The sequence below is a fragment of the Urocitellus parryii genome, chromosome 3 (genome assembly GCF_045843805.1).
Source record: "Urocitellus parryii isolate mUroPar1 chromosome 3, mUroPar1.hap1, whole genome shotgun sequence".
In the NCBI taxonomy this organism is placed as follows: domain Eukaryota; kingdom Metazoa; phylum Chordata; class Mammalia; order Rodentia; family Sciuridae; genus Urocitellus; species Urocitellus parryii.
Genome location: NC_135533.1, coordinates 218,548,997 through 218,572,951, shown reverse-complemented (window position 1 = coordinate 218,572,951; position 23,955 = coordinate 218,548,997). Strand labels below are relative to the sequence as shown.

Below are 23,955 nucleotides of genomic sequence, written 5' to 3'. Positions count from 1 at the left end.
CTCTCCCAAGGCCTTGGGTCCTGGCTGCTGTGCCTGGAGGTCACCCCCAGTGCTGCCCTCGAAACGCCCCAGCTGGGCAGCAGTTTGGCCCCGTGAGGTGACCAGGCGGCCGTGGCGGCTCCCTGCCTGGCTGGTCTTTGACTCGACTCCACCCAGAGACCGGAAGCCCCTGACACGGAGCTGTGCGGACCCCCGGGGGCCTGGCGACGTGCCTCTCTGTGCCCAGCAGCAGGCCTGAGCCAGCTGGCCTCCCACAGCCCACGCCCACCACCACGAGGGGCGCAGCGTCCCCCACCGCAAAGGGGCTGGTTTCCCCGACAGTGTCCTGGGGTAGGGGAGGCCCCCCTGGCCCTCGCCGCGGGTCACAAGGGCAGATCCCAGCCACGGGGCCCTTCTCAGGAAGGGTGGGCCCAGCGTCCAGGGGCAGGCTGCAGTGGGCCTGTAGACCTGGTCCCAGGCTGGCCACGGGTGCAGGGACTCTTGGGAGTCGCAGGCCACGGGGCGGTGCCCTTAAAGGGGACGGTGGGACCTGGGCGCTCTCTCTGCTGCAGATCAAGAAGTGACTGTCCACTCCACGACGTGCGGCCACCCTGAGCCCCATCAGAGGCCCAGTGGAGGGACGCACATCCCTGGGGACCCTGACGGCCCTGGGCCTGGGGCAGCCTGTGCTCTTCAGCCTGGTCGGGCACCTCACGCGGCAGGACCACGAGCACACGGGTCTGTGGGGTGTGCCCGGGTGATGCTCTCCCCAGGGGACATTGGGCCATGTTGGGGACAGGTGTGGTGCCACCTAGGGAGGCCCGGCTTGGACCAGGGAGAGGCAGGGACACTGTGGGGCACCCCGAGTGCCCAGGACGCCACTGGAGAACGACCCGGTCACAGAGCTGAGCTCAGGAGGCCGCGACTCAAACCCTGTCGCCGCGTTCACAGCACTTTGATCCCTCATGTCCTTCCTTCCTGGCGGGGCCTGCGCCAGGTCAGGGCGTCTGGGGCCGCGTGGGGGCCTCCCGGGGGCCGTGAGCTTGCACACCCCACGCCCCCTGCAGCCGCAGCCAGGAGCCATCAGGCAGGGTCCCCGTCCTGGTGCGAGGGTGCCCTGTGATCTTCCTGTGGTGAGGGCAGGCGGGTGGTCAGCTGCGGGAGCCCCGTCCAGAGGCCAGACCTCCCTACGCACAGGGGCCACTTTCCGGGCACCTGCTGCCACCACCCCGTTTAGAAAGGGTCTCTGCAGGAGTGGCAGGACGGGGCGCCCCAGTCCAGTGACCGTGTCCTTCCTGGAAGGCCCTCGCAGGAGGCAGCGTGATGGCGGAGGCTGGACGCCTGGAGCCCCGGACAGGGAGAGGCAGGAGGCCTCCCTGAGCCTCGGAGGGCAGGGCCGCACACCTGGACCTCTGGCTTCGGGCCCCCAGGACCAGGGAGAATCCACCCCTGGGTGGGCAGCCCAGGACACCCTAGGTGAGACCAGGCGGGTGACAGTGGGCCTGTCGTCACCACCCACGACTAAACTGGTCAGGGTCACTCCAACTGGGGGCTAAATAAAGACCCAGACACGGACGGTCCCTTTCCTCTGGGTTCAGTGACCGCCCCTCCGCGGCAGCTCCCACAGGGGGGGCAGGCGGGAGCCAGGGGTCCGGCTGCAGGGGGCTGGGGTGGGGTCTAGCTGTCAGCGGGCCCCTGACCTCTGGGAAGGCCACGCCATCTCAGGGCTGTGTGGGGATCGCAGAGCGAGCGGGAAGGCGCACGGGTGGCCCGGCCAACGGGCAGCGTGGGTCCAGCCCACTGGGCGCTCAGTGCCCACAGCCCCCTGGGCTGGCTCGCCCCTCCCCACCCTCTCACGGGGGTTAGGGGCTAAGGGCACGCGGTTCCCCGTGGCGGCTCCCAGCCGTCTCCGTCCGAGCCCCAGCCCCCTTGTCCGGAGCGCTGCAGGGACCTGCGTCATGGCTGCAGGCGGCCCCTCTGCTCTTCCCTCCTCCAATCAGGGGCCTTCACCAGGGAAGGCCTGGGGACAGCCCTGGACGAGGGGTGCCCAGTGTTGGGGAGCAGAGCTGGGCGGTTCATTCCCTGCCTCCCGGGCCCCTCCCAGCAGCACCAGGACACGGGACCCTGGCACACACACGTGATTCTCAAGGTCCGCGCTCGCCCACGACTACCCAGAGGTCACTTCCCGGCGTCACCTGGCTCCAGAGAAGCCTGTGTAGCTCTGAGGAGCAACAGCTCCTGGGCCCCTCCAACGGCACCCACCCAGGTCCCTGCGGCCGTGCGGAGCCGTGTCCCCACCCCGTCCCGGCCTGGAGCCCCAGTCAAACAGCCATGCACGTCCCTGGACCCGGCTCAGGGTCCCTGGGCAGAGCCCCCAGAATCAGGGCCCCGGTTTGGTTCAGCCTGGACACACGTGTCACCAGGCTTAAGAATGAACGGCTGTGCCCTTCCCTCCTGTTCTATTGATTGATTTTTGGTGGCACTGGGGGTTGAACTGGGTGCTCTGCCACCGAGCTGACCCCCAGCCCTCTTTATTGTATTGACCCGGGGTCTTGCTGACGGCCCAGGCTGGCCTTGGACTTGCCGTCCTCCTGCCTCAGCCTCTGGGGCAGCTGGGATGACGGGCGCGGCCACCACGAAGCCCGCGAGACCCATTCCCAAGGCACTGAGCAGCGGCCGCCTCTCCTCAGCTGTGGAGTCCCCGTCCACACTCTAACCCGCCACCAGACACTTCGCTCTGTGACCAACGTCGGGCCACCTCTGTCACCTGGCTGCGTCTGCTCGGGGACCAGCGTCTCCGTGCCCAGGGGAGGAATCCCCTCCGCCTCTCCGCGGCCGGGCACGACTGGGCCCACACCGTGTGGCCACGCGGTGGAAGTGGCTGCTGCAGTGGCCGACACCAGGTCTGCAGGACCTGCCTGGGGGGGGCCCAAGTGCTGTCCTGGGGGAGCGCTCCAGGGGCACACCCCGAGACTCCTCTTTGAAAAGAAAAATAAATAACTTTTAGTTTAAAATCATCTGTTTGGTCACAGCCTGATCTGGTGCAGTGGTCTCAGCTGGGGACAATTATGGTGGGGACATCTGTCCCTCGACTGGGGCTGTGCTGGCCTGGAGTGGTGGAGGCCAGGGACACGCAGCACCCGCAGCCCAGGAAAAGCCCCTCTCTGGCTGTCAGAGCCCCGTAAGACGAGAGAACCTGCAGGGCACACGTGAAGACGGGAACTGTCCCCACGGGTCACTGTCCCCACGGGTCCCTGGCAGGCTGAGTTCTGTTCCAAGCTCCCTCCTGGCCTCCTCTCCAGACCTCCCTCAGCCTCTTCTCTGGACCGTCCTTGGCTGGTTCTTACCCCACCCCTCCACCCCGAGAGCCGTCCTGCGTGTCGGCTGTCACCTCCTGTGACACGCAGGCCTAACACCCTGACCCGAGAGGCGCAGGCAGCCATGCCCCGGCTCCATGTCCACACTCCCAGGCCCACGCACAGCGTCCACCCACGCGGTGCCAGGACCTGGAACAAGTTCTGAGGCTTAAAACAGGCCCAGAGCGCCTCTGTGGGTGGGAGGAAGGGAGGTGGGCCGCTGCCGACAAAGGACAGGCCGCCGGGCCGCCGGGCAGCCGGGCACGTGTAGGCTGGGCGGCCAGAGGCTCCCAGCCGAGGCCCGGTGGGGCCAGCCCAGGCTGTGCCTCGAAGGCCATGTGAGGCCTTGATGCTGGACACAGGTGACAAGCCGGAGAGGGGGTGTTGGCCGGCTGATTCTGGCCAGAAGGGGCCGCTGTGAAGCCAAAGGGCCTGGGGCCTGCGGGGGACGGTGTGAGCTCGTGGGCAGGAAAGAACAGCAGACAGAGAGCAGGAAGGACCCTGAAGTGGACGCCCCTCGGTGCACTCAGTGGCCCCTGTGCTGAGCCAGAGCCACATCAAGGGCAGCAGGATACCCCGCTGCCAGAAGGGGGAGAAGAAGGCCCTCGGGGGACAAAGGGACACAGCACGGCCACTCACACTGGAGCACCCTCGGCCGCGGCAGGAGCAAGCTGACACACCGCGGGGTGGACAGACCTGAGGACCTCATGCTCCGTGACAGCCAGACACACAGGCCACATAGGGGACGTCCAGGACAGAGAGTCCAGAGACGGATGTGGACCCACGGGAGCAGGGCGGAGGGACGAGGGCTGCTCTTGGGGACAGGGCTTCTCATTGGGGCGGTTTCCAGGAACAGCTGCCAACTCGGTCACCTGCCGCACCTGGGGACTCTGCTCACAGCGGCTGGGTTTTAGGATACGGACGTCGCACCTCCCTGGACAGCACCAAAGCCAGGGCCACCCTCTGTGGCCTCTCAAGAAGATGGGCCACCGTCCAGCAGAGCTGCCCGCAGCAGCAGGACCAGAGCACGAGGCCTCACCCAGGAGCCCAGGGAGAACGTGGCTGGTCCCCCGAGGGCAGGGCCAGCAGCCAGCTCCCCCTCCAGCCACAGATGTGACTCCTCTCCAGCCCTTGAGGGACAAGGCCAAGTCCCAGGGTGGCCGAGCCAGCGGCAGTGTCATGAAACGCTCCCCAGAAGGCGGACTGCAGAAGTGGCCGCTTGGGGACAGCAGCCCAGGAAAAGACTTCCCCAGAACAAGAGCCCAGCCGGGCGCGGCCCAGGCCGCTCCAGCCACCTCCCTGCCCAGCCCCACAGCTGCACGGTGGTCCTCCCAGGAGGCCCCAGAGTCACAGAGGCCGGGAACAGCTGCCCTTTAGACATCAGAGACTCAGGGTGGGTGCAGCCCCGGGGGGCAGCCCAGCACCCCCAAAAAAAGAAAGCCACAAAGGCCCCTCAAACCACAAACACTACGCCATGTCCCCTCCCAGTAAAAGCCACGTGCAAATGAGGAAGTCCGTGAGAACACCTTGGACTGCGGAGAGCTTTCCTGCTGCCACAGTGCACCAGAGGCTCCCCCTTCAGCAACCGCCAAGCGGGGCTGTCCCCGTGCGCGGCTGTCCCCGTGCGCGGCTATCCCCGAGTGGGGCAGTCCCTCCGCTGTGACAACCCATCATCATGGGGGCTATTCGCGTTTAGCTGACTTTCCCTTGGGATGACCTGCTTGATTGAGAAGGAAACAAGGACAGAAAATAATGGCATCACTCAACCGATAGGTTTCTAAATAAAGCTCCTCCACAGACCAGAACCACCTGGAGTGTGGGGCCTCCATAGAATGAGTCTCCAGCCAAGGGGAGGCCAAGGGGAGGCCAAGGGGAGGCCAAGGGGGGGCCAAGGGGAGGCCAAGGGGAGGCCAAGAAGAGACCAAGGGGAGGCCAAGGGGAGGCCAAGGGGGGGCCAAGGGGAGGCCAAGTGGAGGTCAAGGGAGACCAAGGGGAGGCCAAGAAGAGACCAAGGGGAGGCCAAGGGGAGGCCAAGGGGAGGCCAAGTGGAGGTCAAGGGGAGACCAAGAGAGGCCAAGGGGAGGCCAAGGGGAGGTCAAGGGGAGGCCAAGGAGAGGTCAAGGGGAGGTCAAGGGGGGCTAAGGGGGGCCAAGGAGAGACCAAGGGGAGACCAAGGAGAGACCAAGGGGAGGCCAAGGGGGGACCAAGAAGAGGCCAAGGGGAGGCCAAGAAGAGACCAAGGGGAGGCCAAGGGGAGGCCAAGGGGGGACCAAGAGAGGCCAAGGGGAGGCCAAGAAGAGACCAAGGGGAGGCCAAGGGGAGACCAAGGGGGGGCCAAGGGGAGGCCAAGGGGAGGCCAAGAAGAGACCAAGGGGAGGCCAAGGGGAGACCAAGGGGGGGCCAAGGGGAGGCCAAGGGGAGGCCAAGAAGAGACCAAGGGGAGGCCAAGGGGAGGCCAAGGGGGGGCCAAGGGGAGACCAAGGGGAGGCCAAGAAGAGACCAAGGGGAGGCCAAGGGGAGGCCAAGTGGAGGTCAAGGGGAGACCAAGGGGAGGTCAAGGGGAGGTCAAGGGGGGGTAAGGGGGGCCAAGGAGAGACCAAGGGGAGACCAAGGAGAGACCAAGGGGAGGCCAAGGGGGGACCAAGAAGAGGCCAAGGGGAGGCCAAGAAGAGACCAAGGGGAGGCCAAGGGGAGGCCAAGGGGGGACCAAGAAGAGGCCAAGGGGAGGCCAAGGGGAGGCCAAGAAGAGGCCAAGGGGAGGCCAAGGGGAGGCCAAGGGGAGGCCAAGGGGGAGCCAAGGGGAGGCCAAGGGGGGGGCCAAGAAGAGGCCAAGGGGAGGCCAAGGGGGGACCAAGAAGAGGCCAAGGGGAGGCCAAGGGGGGAACAAGGAGAAGTCAAGGGGAGGCCAAGGGGGGCCAAGGGAAGACCAAGGAGAGGTCAAGGGGAAACCAAGGGGAGACCAAGGGGAGGCCAAGGGGGGACCAAGAAGAGGCCAAGGGGAGGTCAAAGGGAGGCCAAGGGGAGGTCAAAGGGAGGCCAAGGGGAGGCCAAGGGGAGGCCAAGGGGAGGCCAAGGGGGAGCCAAGGGGAGGCCAAGGGGGGGGCCAAGAAGAGGCCAAGGGGAGGCCAAGGGGGGACCAAGAAGAGGCCAAGGGGAGGCCAAGGGGGGAACAAGGAGAAGTCAAGGGGAGGCCAAGGGGGGCCAAGGGAAGACCAAGGAGAGGTCAAGGGGAAACCAAGGGGAGACCAAGGGGAGGCCAAGGGGAGACCAAGAGGAGGCCAAGGGGAGGCTAAGGGGACCAGCTGTAAATGTGGACGTCCTTTAGCGCTCGCGGCTGGTCAGTTAGTCCATCAGTAAGGGTCCAAAGGCCACACAGAGCCACCTAGGAGGAGGTCCAAGCTCCTCCAAGCACTCTGGTGTGTCCTCCTCTGAAGTGACAGCACCCAGAACCAGGGGACGTTCCCCGGCACGGAGGGAGCGAGGGGTCTCCACGTGGGAGTAAAGCTAGTTCTGTCCTGAGAACGGCTCTCAGCCGCGGTGGCTCTGCCCAAGGGCCGGGAGGCCATGTCTGGGGACAGTGTGGTGTCACACTGAGAGTCCTGCCCTGGAGTGGGAGGAGGCAGGACAGCTGCTCTGCCCCCTGCAGGGCCCAGGCCCACCCACTCCCCAGAAGGAAAGACCCCCGTGTCCAGGACGCGGAGGCTGCGAAGCCCGCAGGTGTCCTGTGAGCGCGAGTCCAGGTGTGTTTCAGGGGCTCGGTGGCCTTGGGGAGCCTGCATCGGGACCACCCAGGCCTTCTGTGGCCGACGCTTGCTCCTGGCCACGCGAGCCCTGGGAGGCACTCGACAGCTGACCTCCCACTTGGCTCCTTCCTCCTTTTGATAACTGGCTGTCTGTCTTGTGCCTCTGGGTGCTTTCTGAGGTCCTGGGGTGACTCTCACATGCACCCCCCATGAGGGTGACGGAGTCAAACTGCCATTCTTTCTTTTCCCTCCTCTGACAACCCCATCATTCTCCCACCCACCTCCCCCTCCAGGGGAAACTCAATTTAGAACATTCTGCTCTGCGCCGCGCTCCGCACACCCTCACTGTGCCACCAGCAGGGATTCCCTCCTGCATTCCCTCGCCGGGTCCCTGCAGCAACCCTGCACGTCACCTGCTGCCGCCTTCCTCATGCCCCCTAGGTGAGGTGGCACCACGAGGGAACACAGGCCCTTTCCCAGAGCCCCTGACGCCGTCACCGCAGGACCACAGCAGCACACGCGCACACACACAAGTTAGTGAACTTGCCATTTGCCTCGAGGACACCTAGCAACAGTCTACAGACTGAGCTGGGGACCTGCTGCTACAGTTCATCGCACCTGTCTTCAGCCGCCCACCTCAGCCCCGAGCAACCCCCGCTACCCGGGAAAAACAAAGTGCCACCCACGTCCCTCAATGTCATCGTCCCCAAAACTCCCACTGCAGTTCCTGAAAAATTCAATCATCCACATGAGCTTCATGCACCCTAAGACTTGTCCCTTGGCACCCTCCACCCTAGAAACAGACGGAGCAGTGGACCAGCACACTGTTCCAGAGGGGCTTCACCCCTCGTGGTCTCTCACCAAATAATCAGCTCCTCTGACCCAACAGGAGGCAATTCCTCTCCAAATCCTTGCAGTGGATTCAAACCGAGACCATCCCAGCTCCTGCTAACTGGTCAACCTCAGGCCAGACACACCCCCAGGCCTCCCAGCCCAGGGCCCTTCCTCTTCCTCCACCTCCCTTCTCATCACCCACCCTGACTCCTCCTCCCGGACCCCACCCCCACATAAGCTCTCCACTCACCCTGAGGTTCCCTGGACCCCCGTGGCACAGCCGATCCCCTTCCATCCCTCAGCCTCTTCCTGTCCTGACTTTGTCCTTGTCCCCTTCAGTTAGCCCTAAACACAATCCTCAATCATCCCTCTCTGCCAACTTGCTCCCCTCCCACCTTCCCCAGCCCGTTGGCAGCCCCCTCCTCAGCTAACCCAACTTCCTCTGAGCCCCCCTTCAAATTTCATCCCAGTGCCCTCCCCAGCTGACCTGGCCCCCAACTCCATCCTTAGCCTCCTTCCAGCTACCCCAGACCTCTAAACCCACTCCCACCCAGCCCCCCTCCCGCTGACCTCAACCCCAACTCCATCACCTCCCCCTAAACCTGACCTCCAACTGCAGTGGTCTCTCTACCCTGTCTCAGTCCTTGCCAAGGCTGACCCCTCCTCAGCTAACCCTACACCCCAATTCCAGAGCCAGCCCCTCCGCAGCTTACCTCTACCAACTCCAGCCACCTTTCAGCATCCTCCCCATCTAACCTTGACCTCCAACTCCAGCCCCCTCCCCACCTCAAATCACCCACGATGGCAGGCCTGACCCCCAACCCCAGCCTCCTCCCCCAGCTAACCTCGACCCCCAACCACAGTCCCAGCCCCCAACTCTGGCCCCCTCCCCAGCTAACCACGCACCCCACCTCCAGCCCCAGTCCCGAACTCCACCCTCCTCTCCAGCTAACCTCGACCCCCACCCAAAGTTCCGACTCCCAATTCCAGCCCCCTCCCCAGATGAGCTCGACCCTCAATGCAGCCCTTTTCCCCAGCCAACCCCGCGCTCGGCTCCAGCCCCCAGTTGCAGGCCCAATCCCCAGCCCCAGCCCCAGCCCCCCCTCAGCCGACCCGACCCCCAGCTCCGCCCGCGAGCAGCCCGGAGCCGTCCGCTAGCCGACGAGCAAACGCCCTTACCTGCGATCTGGCCCGCGGCCGCCTCAGCCCGCCGCGCAGCCGAACCCGCTGTGCCGGCCGGGGAGCGCTCGCTCCCTCCACGGGGCGGGCCCTGAGCGCGGGGGGCGGGGCCGGCGCCCCGGAGCGACCAATCGCAGACCGGGGCGGCGGAGGCAGGAGCCGGGGGCGGGGCCTGGGGCCGGCAGCGGGGTAGGCTGCGCCCAGGAGAGCGGGGAGGGGCCCCGAACGCTGAGTGGCACCGCCGCTGGCCACCCGTGAACGGGAAAGGAGAGGGAGGGCGGGGCTATACTAATATGCAAATCAGCACGCTGTGGTGGACGGGGCTGCGGGCGAGGGGCCACTCTTCAGAGGAGACTGTCTGACATCAGGGAGGCGCGATGCTTTTCGCAAGTTCGAATCCTGGATGGGGACAGAGTGTTCGCATCCCGAATCCTAACTCCGAGGCTCCCTGGAGTGGCACCGCTTTCTTGAGCACTGTCCAGGCTCCCTCTGCGTAAGGTTTGGAGATTGAATTATCCCCCTTTAATAGAAGTGACACTGAGTTTGGGTGAGGCGAAACCTGAGTCGTTCGCCCAAGCCTGTGTCACAACTCCAGGGGTTCTGTTCCTGACTCCTGGCTCCCCCTAGATCAAAGGACGCAATCCTGCTGGGAGCTGGACCCAGGATGCACATTTAACAAGCCCCTGATGGTGCTGGGAGGCGTGTGCAAGGGCTCCGAGAGCCTCGCGTGGTCCCGGGAGGAAACCCCTTGTGGGGAGCATGGGCCAGCACGTCTGTGACCTCAGGAACTTCCTCCAGCGCTGACATGCTGTGGTCCCCAGCTGCTAGCCAACCCCAGGACTCCTGTCATGCCCCAGGAGCCCCCTGTTCATAGCGGGCTCCAGCTGCTTCCTGCCATGCCCAGAGGAAACCCAGCACCAGGGCAGGGCCTCTCTCCTCCCTGCTGTCCCCCTGGACACGCTGTCCCCTGCTCACACCCCCCCAAGCAGAATGAGGCTGTCTAAACAGGAGTCACACTGGTGGCCCATCAGGAGACGTGGGACCTGGAAATCCTTCAAAGCTTTTAAATTGTCAACGTTTCCAAATCAGGATGTTCAAGGGTCAGTGCAGAGTGTGTGCTTAGCATGTGCAAGGCCCTGGGTTCAGTCCCCAGCACCAAAAGAAAGAGAATTCAGGATGTTTCACAGAAATAAATCCAGGTTTGCAGGCATTCTTTTATTTTTTTAAGATTTGTATATTTTTATTTCATACACTCATAATTTTAAAAAATTTCTTTTATAATCACTTAATTTTTAAGAAAGTATTTTTTCTTTGGGGGATGATGGAAATGTTCTAGAATCAGTGGTCATGCTTGTATAATCTTGGAAATATTGTAAAAATCACTAAACTATATACTTCAAAATTTTGTAGTACTGGCATTTTATGGTAGGTGAATTGCATCTTGATTTTTTTTAGGGGCTGGGGCTGAGGCTCAGTGTTAGAGCGCTTGCCTAGCACGTGTGAGGCGCTGGGTTTGATCCTCAGCACCTCATAAAAATACAAAAATAAAATAAAGATATTGTGCCCAACTACAATATATATATTTAGAAAGGACATTGAACATGGAAGAGGTACTGGAGTTTGAGAACCATTTCCCTACAAAATCACCCAGTAAAGGATTAGAAAAAGAAATCTCAAAATCTAGTATTAAACTTTGGGATGTGAAGGAAAGGGGGACGAGTTAGCCAGGGTCAGCTGGGCCACAGAAGGGGACATGGCTCATTAGGTCCAAGGGTAGGGAATTGAGTGTCCTGCGACCTAAGAAACTGTTTCTCATCTCCCTTTCCGCAAGCTGCGTCTTCTGGGGCTTCTCTCCATCCCTCTGGTGACTCTTACTTTTATCCTACAGGAAGGAGGCGATGATCAGGGTCTTCTTCCTTGGTGAAGAGACCCTCACACATCCATGGTGTCAGCCCAACAGAGGCTGGGGTCCCCAGCATGGGGTATGTCTTCCCAGAGCCGGTCTGCCCTTAAGCAAAAAGGCCGGTGTTGTAGCCTCTAGCAGCTCCAGAGGGTACTTCCGTCCCCGGAAACACCACATCCTGAGATGCACACTGAGGGTCCTCTGGGTTGACTGACCAGTAGCAATAATCAAAGCTGAATGCCGGGACCTTCTCCCAGGAGTCTCCAAAGCTATTTGTCGATGGATCATCCACCTTTAAATTCCTGATCTTTTTCCACTTAGTCATCAACTTCTACAATAATTCTTCCACCCTCTCTGGCCTCCCGATTGCTGATGGGCCAGACCCTTGTGGCCACCAGCAAATTCACCATCCCTCGGTTACAACACAAGCCCCAGAGGTCTGTCCCGTCTAGGCCTCCCTAGCCTAGCCTAGCCTAGCCAGGGCCAGGCCAGGGTCAGGCCCAGCCCCAGCCCCAGCCCCTGCCGACCTTGCAAGCACTCTTGATAAATCAGAAGGCCTCAGGGTTTTCTGCAGCTGTGGGTGTGCAGCTGAGTGCACTTCACTGCCAAGGCCATGACCAGGCCCCAAGACACAAAAGAGACAGAGGTTGGTTGCAAATCCAAAATTTAGTTTTTTTAATCTTAATTTTTGAAATTGACAATCAATAATGGTATATATTTGTGGTGCTGAAAGGGTAAAGTTTCTAAGCTGGAAAGCTTGAATGTAAAAGATTAGGTATTATTAAGTTCCTCTGTTACACCCAGAACCTGAAATTCCTGAGATAGTTAAAACAACGCCCTACTGGCCATTTAGCCTAGGGCCCTGTGCAGTTGTCACAGGGCCCGGACCAATCAGTTTGAATGTGTAACCCGCTTGCTTACGAATGACCAATCACCCCCGCCCGACCTGTTCCGGCCAATGAATGTGCCAATCACGTCTCAGAGTTGTTGTTCAATTTCCCCGTGTCTCATGATGATTTGTTCTGATGTATGCAAAGCCCACCGCCCTCTCCAAAAAGTGTACTTAAGCTCTGCTTGACCTTTGCTCTGGGCTCTGGGCTGCTCTCCCTTCTTGAGTGAGCACAGAGTCCCAGCGCGCTGGAATGGATCCCCAATAAATCCCCTTTTGCCAATTGCATGGAGTCAGTCTCTTGGGTGGTCTCTCCCTCCGACGTTTCGCCGTACCTTTACAGTGCTCAACAAGATGTTTTGAAATAAATGTAGCTGGGCATGGCACACCTGTAATCCCAACGGCTCAGGAGGCTGAGGCAGGAGGATTGAAAGTTCAAAGCCAGCCTCAGCCACTTAGCAAGGTCCTCAGCAACTCAGCGAGATCCTGTCTCAAAATAAGAAATAAAGAGGGCTGGGGGTGTGTCTCAGTGGTTAAGTACACCCGGATTCAATCCATGGTACTAAAGAAAAGAAAAGAAAAGTGATCAAACAATCCGAGATAACTTAATTCACAATTAAAATTCAAAATTTAGATCCAAATTCAAAATTTTATTTCCTTCATACTTTTTTAATTCTCAAATCCAAATTTTAAATAGGGTGGGGGAAGGAAAGAAGAAAAACAACTGCACTATGTTAATATGACATTTTAAATTTGAAAATGAATGCATAAATAATCCATGATAACAAAGGACCCACAGTTTAAGGGGGGCTGGGGGTTGGACCCAGGAGTCTACCACGGAGCCTCATCCCCAGCCCTTTTTATTTTTGACTTTGCGATAGGGTCTTGGAGAGTTGCTGAGGGCCTAAGTTGCTAAGGCTGGCCTTGGACTTGAGGTCCTCTGACCTCAGCCTCCCAGGTATCTGGGGATTACAGGTGTGTGCTACCACACCTGGCTCAAGATAAACTCTGATGGACTCTCCACCTCTACAGGTTTTCCTCAGCTGCCTGGGGGACCCAGCTCTGTCCGAACCGTCTTTGTTTCAAATATGGATCCTGGGCCGTCCTGACCTTGTCTGCGCTCAACGTCGCACCGTACAAAGGCTCCTTCTTGATGACTCCTTCCCTGGCCTCTCGTGTCCCTGGCACGTGCCTCGCCAGCTGCCCAAGTCTTGCCCCTCCTTCTAGTGTGCCAGCCCTCTGGAGGCCCCTGCCGCGCGCCTGGCAGCCGGCACCTGGGCGCGTCGTGACAGCCTCGTAAGAGGCTTGGCTTTGCCTTCGTCCCCGCGGCTGGCACGGAACTTGGTACACAGTAGAAGCTCCATTAATTCTTGGTGACTGGGAGGACTGAGGAGGGAAACCGGAGTAAGACCCAGAAAGGGGAAAGTCGTGGGGCAAAACGGCCACCAGCCCGGCCACGGGGGCCGGGAGGGGGCGTGCGCCCGCCCGTCGGGCCCTCACCTACGCACCGCGGTCCTCCCTACCAAGCCCCCGAGCTCCCAGAGCTCCACCCCCGGGAGTGTGGGCCCGGCCTCGGCGGAGGGGCTATCCACGATGGGGTCTCTAGATCACAGCTGCTCTGCGCACAGCGAGCGACCTTAACACAGTGCCAGCCAGAGCCCGGTGGGCACAGGCAAGAGGGGTGACGCGCCTATCCCTACTTGCTGATTTTCTTGCAGATTTTCCCATCGACTTCCCTTTTCTAAAAATTAAAAATTTTTTAGTTTGAGATCAGGCAATTTTTTAGCTTGAGGAGTCACGTGCAACTCTAAATAGAGAAAGCTCTGGCCCGACCGCAGCGGAGGACAAGCGCCGCAGGCCAGCACCACCCAGGGCCCCGCCGCGGGCCCTCCGGGCCACGCCCCTCCAACCTGTCAGGTCACGCCCTCTCGCCCCTCCCCGGACACGCCCCTCCAACCTGTCAGGTCTCGCCCCTCCCCGGACACGCCCCTCCAACCTGTCAGGTCACGCCCTCTCGCCCCTCCCCGGTCACGCCCCCAACCTGTCAGGTCACGCCCCTCCCCGGACACGCCCCTCCAACCTGTCAGGTCTCGCCCCTCCCCGGACACGCCCCTCCAACCTGTCAGGTCACGCCCCTCTCGCCCCTCCCTGGACACGCCCCTCCAACCTGTCAGGTCACGCCCCTCTCGCCCCTCCCCGGACACGCCCCTCCAACCTGTCAGGTCACGCCCCTCTCGCCCCTCCCTGGACACGCCCCTCCAACCTGTCAGGTCACGCCCCTCTCACCCCTCCCCGGACACGCCCCTCCAACCTGTCAGGTCACGCCCCTCTCGCCCCTCCCCGGTCACGCCCTCCTGCTGCCCCTGCCCCCTTCTGTGGCCTGAGATTTCTGCCATTCCTGGATGGAATTACACGAAGTGTGACCTTTGGGCCTGGCTCTTCTTTCACTTGGCAGCACGGTCTGGAGGCTCCTCTAGGCTGTTGCGTGTGTTACCATTTCCTTCTTTGTTTTTGGCGCTGGGGATGGAGCCCAGGGCCTGGCGCATGCGCTCTACCACTGAGCTGCGGCGCCGGCTGGCAGCGCTGGATTGCAAGTGTCGCGTGGTACTGGGGCCCGTTAGTTTAACCCCATCCCCGAACACCTTCGGTGGGCCTTCCAGATTTGGACTTTTCCAAATAAAACTGCCCAAAATACGTATCTTATGTGTGAACCCACAGCATCCTCTCTCTGGGACAGCTGTCCGCCAGGTCATCCGGTAGTTGCAGGTTTAGTTTTTTTAGAAGCTTCCAGATTTCCTCCCAGAATGTTGATTTTTTTTCTAAGCCTTTTAAGTAGTTGAAAAACACTGAAGAACTGAAAAGACATTGTGTTAAAAACTCACAATATCTTTAAGTTTAAATATTTTATTTATGCCCAATATATTTTAATGATACTCTCCTGCTTTAATGGAAGCAAATTCATTAGTCATACTTTCAAAACTTGCTTCTGGGAAAAAAACTATTAAAAATGCATAAAGACATGTAAAGATGCGTGATATATATAGATCTATCTATCTGTCTATATATATATAATGTAGAGAGAAGAGACATAGAGATCACACAAATTTTTTCTCTTGCCTGAGGCTCACATGGCAATATTGGATCCTGTCTTCATTTAAAATGTTAATATTTTATTTAATGCAGGTTTTTGCATTCATATCAATTTTTAAAGATTAATTTTTATTTTTAAAATAAAAATGCTGCATAAAATTCGTGGGCATGGCTGTAGAAGGGGGAGGAGTGTGCGGGACTGTACACTTGAGTGTCTTGACAGCGCCGGGAAGCTGTGTGTGCAAGGAGGGGGCAGAGGGCTACGCACAATGGTATACTCCAGGTCTGAGTACTGTAGGTTCCTGGCAGAGAGACTGTGCTGTGGCTGCAGGACGCAGTAAGGGGAAGGAGAATCCTCCTGTGTGGTTTCTTTGTACTTGATCTTAAATTAAAAGGTCAAAGGATTGTGCTGGGCATCGTGTTGCATGCCTGTAATCCCAGCGGCTTAGGAGGCTGAGGCAGGAGGATTGTGAATTCAAAGCTGGGGATGTGGCTCAAGCGGTAGCTCTCTCGCCTGGCATGCGTGTGACCCGGGTTCGATCCTCAGCACCACATACCAACAAAGATGTTGTGTCCGCCGAGAACTAAAAAAAAATAAATATTAAAAATTCTCTCTCTCTCCTCTCACTCTCTCTTAAAAAAAAAAAAAAAAAAAAAAGCCAGCCTCAGCAACTTAGTGAGACCCTAAGCAACTCAGTGAGACCCTGTCTGTAAATAAAATACAAAATTGGCCGGGGGTGTGGTGCAGTGGTTAAGTGCCCCTGGGTTCAATCCCCTATACTACTACTATTACTATAATAATAATAATAATAATAATAATAGTTGCACTAGTGCACATTAATCATATTACCAACAAATTTATATTTGATGTACAATTATATCAAGTATATTAAACACTTATTTATCTTTTTTAAATATTTATTGTTTAGTTTTAGGTTTTCACAGTATCTTTATTTTTATGCGGAGCTGAAAATCGAACCCAGAGCCTCACACATGCCAGGTGAGTGTGCTCCACTTGAGCCCCTTCCCCAGCCCTTAAACACGTGTCTATCTTGATGAGAGAGGGTTGTGGGCTGAGACCCCTTAAACTCTGTGCTCAAAGCGAGGGCTTTGCCGACTCCCCTAACCCTGTCCAGGGGGCTCTTCCTGGCCTTTGAGAATACACCAGATGCCTGGCCCCAGCAGGGACGGGATGTGCTCGACACCGAGGGGTGATCCGGGCCAGGAGCCCTGCTGCACACTGGCGCTGGGTACTCTCAAAAATGACCCCTCCTGCCCTAGGTGCAGCTGGGCTCCCCAGTTTTGACCCTACAGCTGTGCCCCCACCCACCTTCCCTGCCCGGGGACCCGGGAAGCTGGACTTCAGCCACAAAGTCGTGTGGTGCAGATGGCAGATGAGGACCTGCGAGTTCCTCACCTTGGGAGTGGGGCCCTGGCTGGGCCTGGGGCCTGGTGTGGAGCGGTGCTCAGCTTGGCAAGGCCCAGGGCTCCACTCCCAGCACCACACACTAAGAATCAAGGGATAGAATCTCATGGGTTTCCCACTGTCCTCAACAGACTGCAGTGAGCTCTAGGCCCTTGTGAGGGCCCTCAGGAAACACCAAATGTCATCTGATGGCCCAGTGTCCTCTGCAGGACACCCTGACTCTCGGTCCCCAGCCCTGCATGACCTCTCTGGCTTCCCTGGCAACCACCCTCCCCTTCCTCTTCTCTGGGCACTGTGGCCTCAGAGGCTCCTGCCCTAGGGCCTTTGCATGTGCTGCCCCCGCTCCCCCCGCCACCTGATGCTCCAACCCTGCCGAGCCACTGCCACCCTGCCTTCCCAGTCCAGCCGGCCCGGACACTCACGCCCACGGCGGTCTGCAGTGCAGGTCGTCTTTGCCGTGTGCAGCACACATCTTGAATGGCCCAGCCAGTTCTCTGTGGGGGCCCTCTCCCCCAGAGGTGAGGAGCTCTGAGAGGGCAGGGAGCCCGCGGTTCATGTCTAGGGCAGGGCCAGGGCACAGGGGTGCCTGTCACCTACTGGATGAAGGGACGGAGGAGCACAGCTCTTCCCGTTCTGTCCCTGAACCAGACCCTCTGGTCTGGGTGAGGCCTGAGGGCTGGTGACCGAGGACATATCTTAAGTGCTGGGGACAGGAGGGAGCCCTGCCGGGTGCCCCCCATGCCCACCGTGAACCTGCCCCTTCCCACCCTGTGCCCTGCAGGGAAATCATCCAAGGTCACAGGAAGCCTGGGGGCCCCAGGCTCATGGTGCAGAGTGAAGGGGGAAACTGAGGCCCTGGGAGGAGTCACGCGAGCCAGCGTGGAGCAGTGTCCAGTCACAGCCCTGCTCCAGGCTCCGCAGAGCCCTCCTCCTCCAAGCCCCACGGCCCCCCACGCATCACCTCCCCGTCCCCGACACTCCCACCTGGAAGAAGGCGCAGGAGCCGCGGGAGAACACAGGATCCACTTCTTTATTGCAGGAAGACTATGTCTAGATGAGCGAGTGCGACACAGACCCCACAGGGGGCGGGGGTCCCACATGCGGGGGGAGGGGCGGGGTCACAGCGAGCCTGGCCTGGCAGGTCCCCAGCACCAGGATGCCCGGGCAGGCGGGCAGCAGTCAGGGCGGCTCGGCCCCTCCTATGGCAGTCCCTCTCCCCAGCGGGGGCAGGGCCCGGGGCGGAGAGGCCTGGGGACGGGCGGGCGGGCCCCAGGGAGATTGTGCTATCAGGGCATGTCCCTGAGAAAGGGCTGAGACCCCTGTCCAGCCAGGGGCCCTGGTGACACCAGCTGCTGGGGGCCCTGGGCCAGCTGAAGGGTCAGAGCGATGCTCAGACAATACCACTGACCGGGGCAGGGGAGCCCTGTCACCCCGCAGCCTCGCACGCACAGGTCCACACACTCACACCTCTCCAAGCGTGCCAGGAACCACTCAGGAGCCACAGGAACACAGAGGACAGCAATCAGCTCAACACGTCAGCCACAGAGGGGCCTCCTGCATCCTGCGCCCCCCTCCCGTCCCGCACATGCACACACAGTCTCCCACCCCAACCCTCGGGGCGTCCGCCTGGGGGACCACTCTCTCCCTCGCACGCTTAGCTGCCACATCTCAAGCCCCTCGGCACGGAATGCTGAGGAGTCCACGGGAGTCGGACAGCACATCCCCCGGGGCCTTCAGATGACCCCAGCCCGGCCAACACTGGGAGCGCGGCCTCGTGGGGCCCTGAGTGGGATCTGGCTCCCCCCACCGGGCTGACCCGGGAACGGTGAGGTGGTGGCGTGTGGAGCTCCGGGTGGCTGCCCTGGCGATGGCTTGCCGGGGTCCAGTTTGTCCTGCAGCCACAAGTCAGCTTGCCACAGACGAGAGTGGACAGGTGACCCTCAGAGAGTCAGAAAAACAGGATCACAGATAGACCACGTCGGGCACCCCCCAGACAACTGTGCCCATACGGACAGACGGTTCAGCAGACACCCCTCAGCCGGCCCCACACACGGGCACCGTCCACGCCACACGCACTACACCTTTGCTTCACGCAGGCTGCAGACACGCCGTCCAAACGACAGACACGCACAGGCACCACCACCCACGCACCCTCCCGCAGTGTCCTTCCTGAAGGACACAGCCCCCGGGGAGTCACTTGAGTGGAGTGGCCCAGACGGTCTCACAGAGACACCCCGAACCTTGAGGCTGCAGGTGCCCCAGACTTGGGCAACGCTTCCTGGGTGGAGGAGGGGACAGGGCGGCCTTCCACCTGGAGCCCCCTCAGGTCCTGCTGGTGTGGAGTGCCATCGCCTCCTCTGGACAGGGCCTTAGCTGACAGGCCCTGGCCGGCCCCGGCACCCTGCGCTCAGTGCCCAGGCCCAGCACCACCACTCCAGCATCTGTGCCTCAAAGGAAGGGCACATCCCCAGGGCACAGTGTCCGGGGAAACCTTCACACTCAGGCCCCAGGGCCCATCTGCCCCTCGGGCAGTCCTGGCTGGACAGTCCCAGGGGTTGTGCTGTGGCTGTCTGCTGGTCGAGGGGTGCTACTGGGGCTGGCAGGGGTGCCCCTACAGGCCCCATGGTTATTGCCTGGTGGCCTGAGGCCCATCCCACGGGCCCCTCCACCGAGGTGAGTGGACAGGGACAGGATGGGTGTTCCCGGGGCCCAGGGAGGGGGCACAGGTCAGAGGTCATGAGGGTCTGGGTGAGACTGGCTGCAGGTCGAACACCAAGAAGAGAAAAACACCACACTCTGAGGTCCATGTGCACTTGGACGCCCCTCCCCCGGAAGGTCACAGTGATCAAAGGGGGGGAGGGGCACGGATCTGGCTGGGGACACTCAGGGTGGGGGACAGAGATGGGTCCTCGGCGGCGGTGGAGGAGAGATGGCCTCTCTGGTCCCCGCTGGGACGCGCAGCTCCTCTGGCTGCCTGCTCCCCACCCCCCCACCCACCCCCCGTGGGTTGAGGGGCCGCTTGGCTGTGGGGGTCCAGACAGGGCAGGGGGCGGGTGGGGAGGAGGGCATAGCGATGTGAGGGGCCGGGGGAGCCCAGCCCTGCCGCCCGCTGGCCAGGCAGCCTCGGTTTCCCCAGCCGAGAGGCGGACGGGAGAGTGGAGGAGCAGGAGGCGCGGGCGGAGGCGGCGGGGCGGGCGGCGGGCGGCGGCTCACATGAGGGTGCACTTGCCCTTGATGCGGTCTGTCCGCTTCTGCTTACTGGAGCGCTTGCCGTCGATGTTCAGGCTCATGCTGCGGCGGGTCTCCAGCGTCAGCAGCTCCTGGAAGAGCTCCTTGACGTTGTAGTTCATCTTGGCGGACGTCTCCATGAAAGCGCACTTCCACTGCTGGGCCAGGGCCTGGGCCTCGCGGGTGTCCACCTCCCGCTGCGTCTCGTCACACTTGTTCCCCACCAGCATGACGGGGATGTCCTCCACGCTGCCCTTGATCTGCACGATGAGCTGGTAGATGGGCCCCAGCTCCTCCAGCGACTGCTTGCTGGTGACCGAGAAGACCAGGATGAAGGCGTGGCCCTTGGAGATGGACAGGCGCTGCATGGCCGGGAACTGGTGGCTGCCGGTGGTGTCCGTGATCTGCAGCGTGCAGACGCTCTTGTCACAGCTGATCACCTGCCGGTAGGTGTCCTCAATAGTGGGGATGTACGTGTCGCGGAACGTGCCCTTCACGAAGCGCAGCACCAGTGAGCTCTTGCCCACACCGCCCGCGCCAAACACCACCACGCGGTAGTCGTTGCTTTGCTCGGGCATCTTCCCCCTGCCGCGTGAGGGACGGGGCGGCTGCTAGAAGCCCAGACCGACCCTGTGTGGAGAGGACAGTCAGACAGAAGGCCACCAGCCCAGAGGGTCGTCAGCTTCAGGCCCTGAGGACAGGCGCTGGCAGAGGTGAGGCCCGGGCTCCCTCTTCCGGGCCCAGGCTCCCTCACTGCTATAAGCCGTCCCCAAGCTGTGACCTCCTGGCAGCCAGCTGACCCGGCTCCTCTGCTGCTCTGACACCTGGACCAGCCCTCTCACCACCCTGACCCACTGTGTCCTCGGGCTCTGAACCCAGAGGGCAAAACACTGCATCCCAGCAACCATAGCTCCCTGCTATGGGCCTGGCCCGTCCTAGACCCCAGGGGCAGTGCCATAGTTTAAAGTGAGGATCTCAGGGCCTTGGCCCCAGAAATGAGGAATCAGTTGGCCCTGGGAACTGCCTCCCCACCAATAATGCGCCCTGACACAGCGGGTCCAAGACCACAATTTGCATATCCCCAGGCGGGACTCCCTAAAGCAGCTCCCTACCTCTGCGTGGTAGGAACTCACAGCCAAGAAGTGGATAACAATGCTAAAGGTCAGACTAAATAGGAAACGCCCTACCCGCACGGTGGCCACACCTGTCCCCCCAGCAACCCGGGAGGCCAGGGCAGGAAGATGGCAAGTTTAAGGACAGCTAGGGTGACTTCGTGAGGCCCTGTCTCAAAATAAAAAATGTAAAAGGGCTGGGGACATAGCTCAGTGGTAGAGCAGCCCCAGTACCACAAAACAAAGCACAACAAGAACCATCCCTCCCAACCCTCCCGCTTTCTAAACTGCATCCCCTGGTGATCTGGCCTGATGTGTCCTTAGGAGTCCTGCTCCCTGGGAGGACTCCTTTCACCATCTCTCTCCTCTCCCAGGCACAGAGGGGCCCGTGGCCTCTGGAGGTCACAGCACACCACCCTTGGAGAGCTGGAGGAGGGGAAGAGCCGTGGGCAGGGGACAGCAGGTGGGAGGCCTGTCTCCAGAATCTATGTCCTCTTCTTCCTCCCCACTGCCCTGAGTGTCCTCGGCACGGGGAGGGCAGCCTGCACCTCCTGGCTCTACGTCCCTGTACTTTGGACAGGTCCTTTCCCTCAGGCCTGTGTGTCTGCAGGGGAGGGCTTGAGGGTGGCCCCAGAACCAGGCGAGGTCTGGGGGTGTGGACCAGGACAGGCAGATCCTGTCCCTGGCCTCTGTTTTCTCCTCTGTCTCCCCGGGGACGCTGGGCCAGTGGGTGATAAGGTGGAAAAGGCCCTGGGGCAGGTGCCTGGCATGGGGCAGTCCCCACACAGATGGATGCCCAGTTCTCACAGCAGTCCCAGGGCTCTGTGGACGCACTGGGCTGGACCCATGGGCCTGGAGCATGCTCTGAATTCTCGGAGGTACCAGATTTGTCAGGAAAAACAAAACAAAGTGATAATGAAAGTGACAGCCAACACGGAGCCCAGTTCCGAGTCCGAAAACTTGGGGAGCTGCAGAAGACTAGCTGGGCCTGCAGGAGGTCTGTGATTCCACGCACAGTGAATCTCAGCATTAGGAGCAGGAAGGGGGCTGGTGGCCTGGGTGCCAGCAGCTCTGCAGAGGTGGCCCCTTCATGGTGGGCAGAGGAAGCAGGCACACTGGTGGACAGCCCCATGCTGCTGCTGCTGACCCAAGGACCTAGGGTCTGTGATGGTGGTGGGGTTCTGCAGCCCCAGATGCAGACCCTGTCTGGCTTTGGGTGCCCTCGTCAGCAGTGGTCTCTCCAGAGGGGCCCTTTGGGGACTGGAATCCCGTGACTAGGACACCCTCACATCCAATGATCCTTGAGTCCATGCCAGCTGATCACCTGGTGCCGTTTGAATCCCATCCCCACCTTCTATTTGGGGAGTGGGTCCTGGGCATGGAGCTTGGGTGGGGGAGGGACTGGCTCAAGGTCACAGAGCAAGAGGAGGCAAAGCAGAGAGGCCTGGCTGTACTGCCCTGGGGTCCTCGCATGTGCAAGGCAGCCCACCCGGAGATGCCCAGGCCAGGGGAACCGGCCACAGCTCTGGGTGGTGGAGCCAGGGCCAGGCCCTAGGACACTGAAGGACCTGCTATTCAAGAAGGCCCAGGGAGCCCTGGCCTGGGGCGGGTCTCGGGGGATGCTCACCAATGTGGGGGGGTGACCTGGGGCACCTGACCAGGGAGAGGTTTGATGGAGATGGGATCTACTCTCCGGGCCCTGAGTAGAGGGAAGCACAACGGGGGGCAGCCCAGGGGCTCCCTCAACTCGAGGAGGAGGACCTGGGTGGAAGAGGGGTCCTGAGTGAGGGGCTTGACTGGGCAGGCTGGGAGCCCGGTGGGCGAGCGTGGGGGACGCCTATGGCCCACAGACGGCTCCGAGGGCGCCCTGGCGAGGGGCTCGGAGTGGTGGTCCCCTGGGGGCGGAGGTGGGAGCTGTCCGCGGTGGGCGAGGAGCGAGCGCCCGGCGGGCTGCAGGGCCAGGGACCGCCCGGAGGCCCGCGAGGGTGGGGCCGGGACAAAGGGGCGCGCGGGAGCCGGGCGCCGCGGCCGGCCGGGTGGGGCCGGGACCCCCTCCGCCGCGCCCCGCCGCCTACCTGGGCCGCTGGTCCCTGCGGCGCCGCGGCCGCTGCTGCTCCGGCTCGTGTCCGCGCCGCGCCGCCCCCCGCCCGCCCGCCCGCCCGCCCGAGCCGCCGCCGCCGCCGCAGTCGCGCCCGCGCTGTCCCCGCCCGCAGGGCCGCGCTCCGCTCCGCCCCGCCCGCCCCGCCCGCGCGCCTGGGACCCGCGCGGCCGCCAAGGTCACCGCCGCCCCCGCGCCGGCCTCGCCCGCCCCGACCCCTGCACCCGGGCACGCGGGTCCTGCTCCCCCAGCTCCGAGCGGGAGCCCCTGCGCCCAGGATGCGCGGGAGCGGGAGCCAGAGGGGCAAGGGGCTGGGGCGGAGCCGCGGGTAGGGCTGGCGGGTCCTGGTCGAGCTCACCCCGACTGCAAGGGACGCCTGGCGGAATGAACACACGGATCAATAAGGTGGAGAGGCCGAGGGGCCGGCCTCGGGTCAGCGGGTACCTGGCCCAGGCTGCCTGGGTCCCCGATGCGCCGGGGTCGTGCCACGGTGGGCCCCACCGGGACACAGTGCGGCCGGGCAGCAGGTTCGCCTTTTCTGCTGGGGAGGCGCTGGTCTTCCCCACAATGTCCGGGAATAAACCTTGGTGCGTGTGCCTGAGGTGTCCCTGTGAGTGCAGTGAAGCACAGCACCTGGCAGATCGTGGAGGAGGCTGGACATTGGGGTCCAGGGAGCACACTGCAGGGTCCCCTGGGGGCAGGTGTGCCACAGCCACAGGCCCCACATGCTGGAGGAAGGTGCCCCTCGTTGGGAGGGGCTTTGGAGGCTGGTCTGGAAGGTGTAAGCTGGTGGTGGGAGCCAGGCGCCCTCAAGCCCTCAGCTCCCTGGTTGTCATTGTCACTTCCAGGCCCTAGCTGAGGTGGGCCCCTGCTGCTCCCTTGGAGACCCAGCACTGCCTCCAGGACCACCCCCTCCTCTCCTGCCAGGCAGGACTTAGCAGGAGGGCTCAGGGGCATCTCTCCCTGACTTCAGTCCTGTCCTCCCATCCCGGCCTCTCTCTGCCTCCTGGTCTGAGGCCCGGGTTCCTTCCCATCCTGCTCTGTGCTGGCCCAGCAGGGTGCCTTAGAGGGTGGCCTGGCCTTCATTTCAGGGTGTGCTCAACCCTGCCCAGCCAGGC

General features: G+C 61.5%; 2 protein-coding genes across 4 annotated transcripts in view; both read right to left on the bottom strand.

Annotated features, from left to right (window-relative positions):
• Positions 1 to 9,178, bottom strand: part of Gng7 (G protein subunit gamma 7) — a 61,012-nt gene extending 51,834 nt beyond the window's left edge. The window contains exon 1 of the mRNA XM_026414682.2: positions 9,092 to 9,178. The gene's annotated coding sequence lies outside the window, so the exon portion shown is untranslated. The remainder of the gene's footprint in view (positions 1 to 9,091) is intronic.
• An 8,232-nt stretch (positions 9,179 to 17,410) lies between these two features.
• Positions 17,411 to 23,412, bottom strand: Diras1 (DIRAS family GTPase 1). Of its 3 annotated transcripts, none has more exons than XM_026414685.2 (3): positions 23,282 to 23,412; positions 19,659 to 20,257; positions 17,411 to 18,338 (listed from the first exon to the last, which is right to left on the bottom strand). In XM_026414685.2, exons 2-3 carry the CDS (start codon positions 20,203 to 20,205, stop codon positions 18,133 to 18,135), a joined length of 753 nt encoding a protein of 250 aa, XP_026270470.2. In that variant the 5' UTR covers positions 20,206 to 20,257; positions 23,282 to 23,412; the 3' UTR covers positions 17,411 to 18,132. The 3 variants fall into 3 exon arrangements, with proteins under 3 accessions (XP_026270470.2, XP_026270469.2, XP_026270471.1); XM_026414684.2 differs by lacking the exon at positions 23,282 to 23,412 and adding an exon at positions 22,815 to 22,897; XM_026414686.2 differs by lacking the exon at positions 23,282 to 23,412 and adding an exon at positions 22,815 to 22,897 and having other exon boundaries at positions 18,246 to 20,257.
• Positions 23,413 to 23,955: the final 543 nt, after the last annotated feature.

Excerpts from the sequence above, each read along its gene's own strand:
- Diras1 (XM_026414685.2), bottom strand. The coding sequence starts at position 20,205 with ATGCCCGAGCAAAGCAACGACTACCGCGTGGTGGTGTTTGGCGCGGGC. Across the intron at positions 18,339-19,658 it reads CATCGACGGCAAGCGCTCCA|GGTCACCTGTCCACTCTCGT; the intron begins GTAAGCAGAAGC and ends TGACTCTCTGAG.